Raw genomic sequence first — 12,904 nt, forward strand, 5'->3', positions numbered from 1 at the left:
TGGGAAGGGATGATGTTCCTTGGGGGTGGGCCCTCTGTCATCTGCCCTGCCCCCACTGCTCAGAGCAAGGCCCTCTTGTCCCTTGGCCCACAGAACTGTCCCATCACCCCTCCGCCTTCGAGACTGACACGTCCTCAGACTGGGAGCCCCTGGCCGAGTCCCAAGAGCAGGCCAGTCCCAGCAGGCCTGCCACCCCAGACCCCGTGCTGGGCAAGGCCGTAGTCAAGGGCCTGCGCAACAGCCAACGTCTGCAATGGGAGGTGAGCTTCGAGCTGGGGCCTCCTGGCCCCGAGCAGAGTGGTGCGCAGGATGCTGACCTGTGGAGCGAGACCTTCCACCACCTGGCAGCCCGGGCCATCATCCGTGACTTCGAGCAGCTGGCAGAGCGCCAGGGCGAGATCGAGCAAGGTGGGTGCCGGGTCCACCACTCACCTCACAGCCCTCACCAACGCCCCACCCTACTACCCCCACCCCCATACTACCCCCACCCCCACAATCAGCCCTCCCCATCAGGTTCCACACAGCCAGGTCAGAGCCCAGCGCTCCACTCCCACAATGCATCACTGCCTCCAGGTGCCTCCCCTCGCTCCCAGGAAACCCCCTCCTCCAACACACACACACACACACACACACACACACACACACACACACACACACCAGAGTTCCATCCCCTCCTTGATCTGCTCCCATTCTTCTCCAGGCGCCCCTCTCCCCTTCTCCCCCCCCCCACCCCTGCCCTCCACCCCCTGCCCAGTGATCCATCCTGTCCTCTCCTCCTTCCTTCCCCTCTGCTACAGACCCCCGACTCCTCCTCACTTTCCAGGGCTGCATCCTACCGTGCCCTCTGAGACAGAACAGTAGGGCAGCCCTATTCCACCTGCCCGCTCCTCTGGACCACACCTACCTTCCCACAGAAGCCCCTAGACCTAGTTGGCCCACTCGCTCGCTCATCCAGGCCACTTAAGTGCAAGTCAGCGGAGGGCCAGGCTTGGGACTGAAAAACTCCGGTGACCACCACATCCCTGCCCTTACTTCTCAGTGCTTGACACAGACTAGCAGAGAAGCCAACATTAACCAAATAAGTACATACGATAACTGAGTGCATTTGTCCTCAGTTCTATTATGCAGAAATTGAGGGTTCCAAGTGATTATATAACTGAGATGGTGGGGGAGCTAATTTAGTCGAGTTGGGACAAACTTTCCTAAGAAAGTGACTCCTGGCGTCTTGATGGAGTACACTTGAAGAATAGGTAGATATAGATATAAATAGAGAATTTACATTATTTGTTATAGCTTATGCTTTATTTACATAATATTATATGGTTTATATTTTATATTCTTTGTATTCTTGATGTCAAAATTTCAGAAATAACAGAAGTAAAACCAATGAATTATGGAAATAGTCATTGGTAAAAGTTTTTTGTTTGTTTGGGGGTTTTTGGTAAAAGTTTATTGTACACACACCAAAAAGACAGTTTGCGAACCAAGAGCACTCAAACCAAAACATGGAATGAGGCTCAGGGGGATATCATTATAAAACAGCTTAAATAGTGAGAAAGCAGTGACAATGAAATCCTCATGGTGATTGGTTGTAATATCGTCATTGGTCACCTGATATTAACCTTGGGAAGCGGTTCAAGTTTTGCTTTTGATTTCCAGAGGCATAAGCAAAAAATGACCCAGGTCAAGTTAGTCTTGCAAAATTAGCTAAATTAAGCTTTGTTTGCATGGCTAAACTGGTTTTGACTGCTCGGGGGAATTTTCAAGCCCAGTCTCTGTTTGTTTTATATTTTAACGTTGTAGAATATGTTATTTTTTTTCCCCCCATGAGCACTTCACTTTACAGTTTTCAAAACCTTTGTCCATCTTTCTTGTTGGTGGCTCATCACACAGCTTTTTGGAGGTGGCAAGCCACAGAGTCTGCTCACTTGTTCAGTGGTAAGAGCTTGGTCTTCGGGAGCAGACCATGCTAAGTCCTGCTCTCTGGTCTGTTACTAACTCGCTGTGTGACCCTGTGCTCGTCACTCACCCTCTCTGGTTTTTAATTTTCTCTGCAAGATTGTCCCGATGGGCCAGACCAGTGGTCCCACCCAGCCAGGACGCCTGTGAAGTTTTGCAGCAAGATTCTCATCAGATAGCAACAAACAAAAATCAAAAATACAGACAACACAGGGGATTCTGAATTTTTTTTTTTATAGTAACACTAAAGTTATTTAAGGGGAGTAACTGTCTTTTTTATTCTTAGATGTCTTCCTTCTTTCACATTAAAATGTCCTTATTTTATGACATAACAATGGAGGTTAATAATCTTGGTGGTTTTTTTAATGTCTTTAATTGGCAAGTTGCCAACCCCTTGATTTTCAGGGGTTATTTGATCCCCAAGATGGGGACCACTGGTCTAGCCTTCCTTTTAGCTTCCAGAACTGCAGCGTCATGGAGAACTTTGAGTCTGCGCAGTGACCCCAACTTCCCCCCTCCACAGGGTCCAGCCGCCGCTACCAGGTGAATGCCGTGCACACCAGCAAGGCCTGCAACATCATCAGCAAGTACACTGCCTACGTGCCTGTGGACGTGAGCAAGAGCCGGTACCTGCCCACCGTGGTGGCGTACCCCAACTCCGGTAAGGCAGATAGGCGGCCAGGGCACTCCTGAGGGCCAGGCAGCTCCCGCGGGCTGGGGGAAGCCGCTGGGATACAGCGGAGCAGAGACCTGCCGGGAGGGGTACAGGGAAGGGCCTAGAAGCAAAATGGCCCCCAGTGGATGGTTTGGCTGCCAGGGGGTAGAGGAGATACATACATCCACTGCTCTACGGAAGGCTGTGAAACCACCCCGCGCCCTTATTCCCACGAAATAAATATGACTTGCCTGAATTTTTCTAATTAGGACAATGATATGTGCTCACTATGGAAAATATAGAAAGACATAAATAAAAGTGACTGGAAGTGGGAGAAATGAGTACCAGTTACTTCCTCGGTGTGGCCGTCCTTCCAGACATGTAGAGAAATCAAAATGCAAATAATTCTGCATGAATTGGATCACACCAATATGTGTTCTATCTTACAAAATATGGGTATGGAAAATATCTTCTCCTGAAGGGGAATCTGTGTCATTATTTTAAAAGCTGCAGCATCTTCCACTGCAGAGAAATATCATCATCATAATAGCCAGTTAGACACTGTTCTAAGGCACTACATATATATATCCCAAAGATATATATATATATATATATATATTTACCTCAAAGATATATATATAAAATGTATATATATAAATGATTATATATATATAATGTGTGTGTGTATATATATAGATATAGATATAGATAGAGATAGAGATATATATAGATATATATAATCATTTAATCTTCAGCTCTGCAAGGTAGACACTGTTATGCGCATTTTATAGGCAGGGAAACAGAGACAGAGGGTTAAGTAATTCGCCCAAGGTCACACAGTAGTAAGGGCCAGAGCAAGGCTTTGAACCCCAGAAGTCTGGCTCCAGAGTCTGTGTTCTCCCCTGTTCCTCTTTACTGCCACTTAAGGTTTATCAGACCTATTTAACCTGCACCCATTATCAGACCTTCTGTTTTTCTTTTCGATTATTGTAAATGATGCTGCAGAGAACATCTTTGTGCACCTGTTTGATTATCTGTGCAGGCTTAATTAACTCCCAGCAGTAAGACTGCATAGCAAGACTGGATCATTTAAAACTGTGACATGTTACCAAACTGGCCCTGCCCCTGAGGTTATTCTCATGTCCACCCCGGCCAGAGCTGACTATTATCTTTCTAAACCCTGCCAGTCTGATGGGTGAGGAAAGACTCTCTCTTTGGGGGATTTGTTTAGTTTTTTGTGTGTCTGAGATGCCTTTTTCACATGTTTATGAACTAATATACTTTTTTTAATTTCCTGAATTACATTTTTCTGTTTTTCATAGTTCCTTTGATCTTTTCTCCCCCCTCCTCTCTTCTCCACTCTTCCCTCCCTCCCCTCCCTTCCTCCTCCTCCCCTCCCTCTTCTCCCCCGCCCTTCTCTTCAGCTCTCCTGAAAGAATTGTGTTTGTAAACAAAATGCACCATTCCTCCTGTCCCCAGGACCCTTTTTGTTTATCTGTGGTACCGAAATGCTCAACAGCCCATTCCCTCCCTCCCTCTCTCCCTCAGTTGCTCTCATGTCAGGCTCTGGCCAGCAGCCCGAGCGTTGCTCTGCTGGCCGCTCTCATTCACTGAGCGCTGTCATCTTGAATGACATCCTCATTCACAATGAGTCTTCCTCCCACCCATCTCCGACCATCTTCCTAGCATCTATAGTCTGGGAGGTCTGGGGACCTGGCGTCCATCTTAACCCAAGTCCCACGGTCCCATAAGATCCGAGTCGGCACTTCCCACGGTGTGTTCCAAGAAGCTAGAACCCTAGTTCCCTGTCCTGCTAATGGCCATTCGGCAAAAAAATAGGAAATACCAGAGCAGGAAGGAACATTTAGGAACCACTGAGCTCAATAAAGCTCAGCAGCTTTCCTTGCTGCAGAACTTGTCAGAGCCTTTAGGATGTTAATATACACCAAGAGACTCAGTGAATGGGCTATGGTATGATCTTCCTCAGAATTTATTTCCTAATAGAACCTGTTTTTTTTTTTTTTTTAAGGAATAATGCAGATGAGTGTTCTCCAAGAGTAGGGTTCCTCCAAACATTTTAGGGTGCTGTTGCTTCATCTTTCTTCCATCTATCCCCCATCTATCCAGGGACCTGCCTGTGGGAGGGGGAAGTGGGACCTGGGTCTCTGAGACAGCTAACTGGGGAAGAACACAAATGGGGTGTTCCTGAGTAAACCAGCCTTTCAACTAACGAGAAAACACTACTGCTTTCGGAACATTATCTCAGCAGTAGTATTTACCTGGCAAGGCAGGAATTAGTATCCCCAATTTTCAGATACGGAAACTGAGTCTCAGAATGGTTAGCACCTCATCCAGCTACTATAAGATGGCACTGGAGGTCAAAGCCAGGTCACTCTGGCTCCATAGCTCATGGGCTTACCTTGCACAATGCCTTCTTGTCTTTGGATAACTGAAAGACCGAAGCCAGAATAATTTCTGCCTTCTTTGGGAAAGAGGCAAAGGACAGACACAATGGTACCCACCTGACCCCTTCTCTTGTCCTCATAAAGGTGCTGCGTTGCGGATGGTCAGTTCTCGGGTCCAGAACCGACAGTGGAGGGGCACCTCTGCTGGCCTCAGGTGGTCCCAGACCATGCTCAGGGAAGACTCAGCACCAGGAGATCAGAACCTAAGTAAGAGCCACCTTGGGTGCGTTCCGAAGCCGGGGCCCCGAGTCACAGCACCCTCATGTCCAAAACCCTGGAGGCCTCCCTCTGAGTCTGCACTCTGAGCCCTTACAAGGCCAGGGCAAGGCCAGGCGTCCCAGGATCTCTGAGGCCTGAGATGGGCAGAGGGGCACAGCATGTCCCCAGCACGCTGCCATTGCCACAGCTTTGCCGAGCGAGCCTCCGGGACCTGGGGAGCAGCACAGCCTCCCTGCCCACGTGCCCACGCCATCCCTTTTCCTCTCCCCTTTGAAGGTCCGCCAACCCCAGGGGCTGTCCCCTGCCTCCAATCTCGGAGTCCTCCCAGGCACCAAATGCCAGGAAACCTAATAAATCGGGGGAAAGTGGAGAGCAGAGAGGCAGGGCCATCTGTTTGGGTCCCACCATCTGCTTGTCTTAGCATTCCCGACAGATTCCCTTCTGCCTTCACCTGATTCCATCGTGCCTGCAGCTCCAGTCCTTGAAGATCCATGAGCTGCCCTTTCTGTGACTTTGCACCAATTCACAGTATGGCTTTAACCCTCTGTGCCCTGAATGTCTGCATGTCTTTCTGTCGCCCTAGAGACAGCCTAACTGCGACACGAGTCCTAACCCCTTCCTTCATGCCCTCATGTGTACAGTGAGGGTCTCCTGCCTTCTTCTGTGCGCGGGGAAAGGCCATCAGAGGTCCCACCTGGCCACTAGCCCAGACACCTAGATCATAACAATTTTTTACCTAAGGGATAGAAAGTTCTCATACTGATGGTTTTAAACAGGAACAGTGTGCGAGGAGCTCTTCAGAGTAAGAGTTCTGCCAACTCTTTGGTTCCTTCAGAGCCTCCCAAACTTGGGGAACCTTTTGTAACCTCTGAGCCAGGCTGAGTTTCCAGGCGAGAGGCAGATTCCGCTCTCTCCTTTCCTGTCTCTGTAGCTCAGGGTGCTCGGTGGCCCACGGCTTCCATCGAAATCACAAATCTTTTCTTTTCAACTGTCCTCTGATTCAGACCCAAGTGTCTATAACTTCTAAACTCCTATCCTGTCCCAAACCCCTTCCCTCACCAAGGGTGACAGTGGCTAACACATACTGAGAGTTTTCTGCGGGCTGCGCATTGTCCCAATTATTCATGACTCCTCACAATCATCTGAGATGGTTTCTTTTATTTCCCTGCCCCCCCTTAAGAGGTGAGGAAACTGAGGCTCAGAGAGTTTAAGTGACCTACTCGGGATCACACAGCTGACACGAGGTAGAGCCAAGACTTGAAGCCAGGCACTGTCTCCATGGCTGTTGAGCCCATGAGGTTAACCGCCATGCTGTTTGCCCCCCCCTTGTTGCCTCAGGCATTCAGTCGTTAGTTCTCTTTCACCCTGCCCCCACCCCAGCGCCCCGAGATAAACAGAGCTTCTCGGCCATCACAGAGCTAACAGTCTCATAGGGTGCTAAAGGCTTCCATGAACATATCTGTGCATGAAACTTTCCCCATAATTTAACTTATTCTCTTACAGTATATTGGCCATCACTCTCCAGTCCTTGAAATAATAATCATAAGAATCATCACCCTGATTACACATTTTGAACAAACTTTGTGCAATTATTACTCAGATGGGGAAACTGAGGCTGAGCCCCCCTGACAAGTCAATGCCACGTTCTAGTGCCTCCTAGAGAGCTAGCATGAGCCTCTCCTCAGTGAGGCACAGACCTGGTGAGCCTGCGCCCGCCTCTCCCCCCGCAGTGCCAATCCACACCCTCAGCTCCTGACCTGCTCCATTTCCCTGCCAGGTCTGTAGCTCAGGGTTTTATTGAGCACTGACCACGAGCCAGGCACTAAGCATTATCTGTGTATTATCTCATTTACTCCTTATGACACACTGTGAGATAGATTCTATTACCCCCAATTTACGATCAAAACTTAGGAAGGAACTAACCTTCCCAGGGTGACAGAGCTAGTCAGTGGGGGAGTCAGACTTGGAACCCAGGCATGTCTGACTCTTGGGGTGGAGCAATGGTAGTGTCTTTAGAAGACAAAGAGCCATCCAAGCAGGGAGAGAAGCCCTGAGCTTGCTCCCCCAGCTCACCCCCAGGTCCTGTGAATTCAGACCAGCGCTCCGCTTGGGGGTGATGGGAGAAGAGAAAGACAGGGCCAGGGGAGCTCAGTCCCCACGGGCCTTTCTCTGCCATAGATGTGGAGGAAAACCCCACTGCGCCCTCCAGCGAGACCACGTCCCCAGGCCACAAGAAGTACGCTGTCTCTGAAGGTAAGTGGAGGTCAGCGGGCCCTCTCCTCAATGAAGATGGTGATAGTGACTGATCCTTGGGCCAAGAAAGTGTCTTAGCTAAGTCCTCAGTGGTTCATTTTTCCTCAGAACAGCCCTGTGTGAGATAAACAGGAATATCCCCAATCTAAAGATCAGGAAACTGAGACTCAGAGAGGTAAAGTGACTTGCTCAAGGTCACACAGCGAGTTGGTGACAGAGCCAGGCCTGGAATCAGGCCTCTTGATTCCCAGCCGAGAATCCCTCTGCCCAGAATCCTCCAGCAGTGCACCAGGGAAGGGAACTCAATGTTCCCACCGGGTTTGGGGGCGTCGATGGGAAGCTGTCGCTGCCCCCACAGCTGCCCTTCCAGGGACCGCCAGCCAAGGAAACTTGGGGCCCTGTTTCTTACACACAGACCCACATATTTCACTTCTCCCCATACCAACTGGGTCAGAAACAGCCCTGCAGCCTAATGACTGGTCGGATGCCTAGCGATGTAGGCAAGCCCCTGCCGGCCGTGGGCCTCTGTCTCCCCACCGGGGCAGTGAGTAGTCGGACAGGGTTCTCGGTCAGATCCTCACTGGTCGTTCCATGGCTTTACAGGTCCCCTGCACAGTCTGGCCACCAACACCCCTTCTTCCTGGAAGGCCTCCGAGACCCTCTTTGGATCCAGGTTCGTGGGATTTCCCTTGGGGACACACCCTACTGCCACCCATTTTCCTGGGGCTGTCTCTGGCTTGGAAGACCAAAGGCAGGCCGAGCCGGACAAGTAGATCACAATGACCATTGTGAAGGGCGACGAGAAGGCCCAGGGATATTACCGTCTGCTGGTATCCCACTGCCACGCCCCCCCAGTGCACCCCCCCCCCCAACGCATGTCTGTGGTCTCTTTGCAAATGCAGTCCCCCTGGGAGGGCCAGCGTGAGGCTCCGACCCCTGGGCTGAGCAGAAATACAGAACACTAGCTTGGTCCTCATCCAGGTTGCTAATAACTCACCGAGGGACTCGGGGGAAATGCACCACCCCTGGCCTCAGTTTCCCCAGCTGTCAAATGGGATGTTGGAGGAAGCCACCTGTCAGGTCCTTGGCCTGACTGGCCTCACTCTCAGAGGCTGCCGAGCGGGCACTGGGGGGGGGGGGGTAAGATAACCAAGGACACCATCAAGGTGGCCATGGCCGCTCTTCCCCGGCTCCACCCACACAGGCTGAATCTCAGAAAGTCCAGGCTGCTGACGAGGGCGGCCAAGGGCTTCCTGAACAAGCCGCTGACCAAGGCTTCAGAGTCAAGCCCCGGGAGCCAAAGCTTCGACTACGTCCCACTGGTGAGTGCCCCAGACCCCAGCCATTCCACAGAGGGGTCTTCCCGTGAGTCTCTCCCTGTCCTCCTCCAAGAAAGGGAAAAAGACCTAGACCTTCCCGCCCAGGGTCAGCAGGGCACAGAGGTTTGCGTGAGTCCCCCGCCCAGGGTCTAGAAGTGTTGCTAGAAGCCAGTGCCAGCATCATGAAAATTCTTTGCAATCTGCTATCTTCATCTTAAAAATTCATGGGAATTTTGCATTCTGCTCCACCACCTATGTGTGTCTGTTTTTCAATACATAAAAATAAGCCTTGAAATGACTCACAGGTGAGTAAAATTAACACCCCAGGGACATGCACCGTGTTTAGCAAGTGGCTCTGCAGACGCCCAGCATGCCGTGGCAAGGTGAGAAGCCCAGGTCTGGGATGGGCATCTCTGAATTGAGAAGCGTGGGGCCGGCATATCTGGAGCCCAGCGGGGTGTGGAGGGGTCAGAGGGTACGAGAAGAAGGACACAGTCTGAGTTTCACTGCACAGCTCCGGTCCCTACACACCCAAGTACATTGTGCCTTTCCGAATATCCCAAGCAACAGAGCACTGTGCATGTATTCACTCAATGAGGATTTGTTGAGCCAGGTGCAGTGCTAGACCATGAGAGACAACCTTGAACTAGACCAATATAGTCCCAGAGCCCATGGTGTTAAGTATCTAGAGGGGAGGCAGACAAAGAACCGGGCAATTCTGCTTCTTGGACACTATGATAGGAGAGGTCGTGTTTGGTGGGAGAGACCGGGTGGAAGGGGGGCCTACTCCAGGCTTGCAGTCAGAGGGGAATGAAGCGGGGCTTCCCAGAGAATATGACGGTTAAGCCGAGATCCGAAGGATGAGGACTTATGGCCAACAGCCTAGAGTAGGGAGAAAGAGCTTGGTAGCTGGAAAATGGGGTTCGAGGTAGAAGAGTCAAGGATGAACCACTGCTTTGAGAAGCATAGTCTGGACTTACTCTAAGAAAAAATTGCAGCCACTGAACCGATCACCTCCAAAGAGTGACATGATCTATGCCTTGCAAAGACCCCTCAGGGTATAGGAAAGATGGAGGGGGTGGGGACAGGAGAGGAGAGTAGAAGCAGGGACAACAGGAGCGGGCAGATGGTGGATTGCAGCGATGTTTAGAAAGCAGACCCGTTGGGGCCGGAACCCGACCGGCATGGAGGGCGGCAGAGGGAGGCGAACTGCCCAGAGCCTGCGGATGGCAGAGGACGGTCGCAGTGGCTGAGCCAGGCCCACCTGCCCAGAACAAGAGGCTCGTCTGAAGCGAACATGTTGAGTTGGGCTTGGAGAGGGATCAGTTTGAAGTGGCTGTGGGGTCAAGGATGCAGACGCTTAGTCCGCCTGGGTACCCCGCAGATCCCCCAGGTAGGCGGGGCAAGCTGGGAGAGATGAATAGGGGAAACTGTGTAGACTCAGACTTTTGCATGGCCTAGGGCTCCATGGGCTAAAACATTTAAGGCCCACTGAGGGGCTCCCCCACACACAGGTGTCTCTGCAGCTGGCCTCCGGAGCCTTCCTGCTCAACCAAGCCTTCTGCGAGGCCATCCACATCCCCATGGACAAGCTCAAGTGGACCTCGCCCTTCACCTGCCACCGAGTGTCCCTCACCACCCGCCAGCCTGAGTCTAAGACCCCCAACCCCCAGCTGTGCACCGGCCCCTCATCTCGGTACCCCTCACGTGACAGCTTCTCCCTGGAGCCTCTGGTGGAAGGCAAGCCGGGCTGGGAGCCCAAGGCCGTGGTAGAACACACAGGGAAGCTGTGGGCCACGGTCGTGGCGCTGGCGTGGCTGGAGCACAGCTCGGCCTCCTACTTCGTGGAATGGGAGCTTGTGGCTGCCAAGGCCAGCTCCTGGCTGGAGCAGCAGGAGGTGCCCGAGGGCCGCACGCGGGGCACGCTCAAGGCCGCTGCCCTCCAGCTGTTCGTGCTCCTGAGGCACTGGGATGAGAACCTGGAGTTCAATATGCTCTGCTATAACCCGAATTACGTATAGTCAGGGGAGAAGGAGGCTGGGGCAGGGGAGGAGAGGAAGGGGCCATTTGGGCCTAGTGGGAGGGACTTTTGAAGCTGTAGCCAATATACTGGTTGCTAGAAAGAGCCCTGGACTGGCAATCGGGAGGTCTGAATTCAACCCCAATTTGCTACCACCCAGTTGTGAAGCTTTCAGCCAGCCTGTGCTCCTTGTCTGGGCCTCGGTTTGCCCACTTGCAAAATCAGTGGGTGAGATGAGGAAGTTGGACCGGATCTCTGGAAGGCTCGAAGATTCCTTGCTGCCCGGACATGTGGGCAGCTGTGGGGTTAACCGCCGCTGGCAGGTGGGGAGAAAATATAACTTAAATCTGAGTTCTCTCTGGAGGGAGATCATGTGGGCAATGCCCCCAAATATAGGTGTGGATGAGCGAACCCAAAGACTGCAAGGAACCAGACCTGCGGGCTAGACGCTGGAGACCGCCCCTGCCGGACACACTGTGGGCCGGGCCCTTGTCTCCATGAGGGAGTCCAGGACCCCTAAATCCCACTTACAAACTGGAGAATCCTCCTTTCCAACACTTTAGAAAAGAGTCACCTGGGGGCCTTTTCTTGTAGCTTGGAAGCTCTTCATATATTTTAGTATTGATTTGTAGATTATTTGAGACTTCCTAGGGAGGCGGGGGTAGGGGGGGAGGGGCGGGGCGGGGCGGGGGGGAGGACAAGGGGAGACACGCTGCAAGCCGAGGCGTTAGAGTTAAGCCACAGTCTGTGCAAAAATAGACCCGAAAGAATCGACGTGGTCACGGAAGTCGGTGAGAGACCAGACGACACCTTAAATAATTCACACACTTTCAGAAATTGTGAAATGTGAACTCTACCCGCTTGTGCTGAGGGGCTAGAGTGGCACCCTGTATCAGTTGCATTCTGGGACGGTGGGGGTTCTTTCAACCCCGGCCACATTGTAGGGGAAAGGTGACTCTTTGCAACCGAGAACCAGGCATGGCTGCAGTGCATTTGGGGCAGCAGCTTCAGCTGGGAGACCTGATTTATCAATGAAATGAGAGACTCTCAAAGCTCCAAGGCAGAGAGGCCCTGGGGACTTCCCTCTCTCAGGCCCAGTCACCTCCGCCCCTCAGACTCCCCTGGGGGTGGGTCTGGACCTCACCAAGGCGGCCCACTAGCTTGGACCCCAGGTTGAATCCACACTTCATACACACGCACCTGCTCCAAGGCCTTAACCCCTCTGCACCAAGTGGTTCTGTCAGGGCCCCATATCCCTGGTGCCAAGTCCCCACAGACTCCCCCTTCTGGAAGATGTGGAGGGCCCTTTGGATCAAACTGGTCCCCTATGGAGGACCTGAGGGCTCTGGCACAGGTCCCGGCCCCATAAAGACTCAAGAAATTCCCAGTCTTCAGCAGGAGCCGAGGGTGAGAAGGGATCCAGCAGAAAGCCCACTGGGTTTGGAGAAAAGGCAGCCCTGCCCTGCCCGCCTGATGCGCTGCTGTGTCTCCCAGGGGTCTCCCCCAACGCCAGCCCGTCTGCGGCTCTCACGGAAAGCTGAGGATCCATTTCCGAGGGAGGAGAAGGGGCTGGAGACCTAAAGCCCCATCAGCTGCTCGGCTGACTGTTCAGTTCTCACCCAGCGGACAGTCACCAACACTGCGGCCACCTCGACCCCAAGGGGGACAGGATGCCAGTGCTGGGGGGGGAGGGAATGGTGGCTCAAAGTGAGTGCCACCAAGAGGGTAATGGCTTTGGGCTGTCTTGTTCAAGCCCTTGAGCAGGTGTGAGGACAGCCTTGTCATCTCCCTGCACTCCTCCTCCGCACCAAAATAACACTTCTGCAGCTACTCACACAACAGCCCCAGCTTTGGGGGGAGGGGCGCGGCGCCCCCTTCCTGGCCCATCATTCATGGGAATACTGCCAGGCCGCGTCGGAATGCCTGGCACTGGGTTGGGCAAGTGGCACACCCTCTCTGGGTGCCCTGGAGCCAGGGGCTTCCCCCGCTCCGACTTTCCCAGATCCTCTGCCTC

At 52.6% G+C, this 12,904-nt stretch overlaps 1 protein-coding gene across 1 annotated transcript in view; it reads left to right on the top strand.

Annotated features, from left to right (window-relative positions):
• Positions 1-10,891, top strand: part of VWA5B1 (von Willebrand factor A domain containing 5B1) — a 55,066-nt gene extending 44,175 nt beyond the window's left edge. Inside the window, exons 16-22 of the mRNA XM_016137533.2 lie at positions 94-408; positions 2,483-2,620; positions 5,164-5,286; positions 7,477-7,551; positions 8,155-8,224; positions 8,756-8,873; positions 10,385-10,891. Of these exons, the coding sequence (XP_015993019.2) occupies positions 94-408; positions 2,483-2,620; positions 5,164-5,286; positions 7,477-7,551; positions 8,155-8,224; positions 8,756-8,873; positions 10,385-10,891 (1,346 nt within the window). The remainder of the gene's footprint in view (positions 1-93; positions 409-2,482; positions 2,621-5,163; positions 5,287-7,476; positions 7,552-8,154; positions 8,225-8,755; positions 8,874-10,384) is intronic.
• The last annotated feature ends 2,013 nt before the right edge of the window (positions 10,892-12,904 follow it).

Source organism: Rousettus aegyptiacus, unplaced genomic scaffold (assembly GCF_014176215.1).
Source record: "Rousettus aegyptiacus isolate mRouAeg1 unplaced genomic scaffold, mRouAeg1.p scaffold_m13_p_1, whole genome shotgun sequence".
Lineage (NCBI taxonomy): Eukaryota > Metazoa > Chordata > Mammalia > Chiroptera > Pteropodidae > Rousettus > Rousettus aegyptiacus.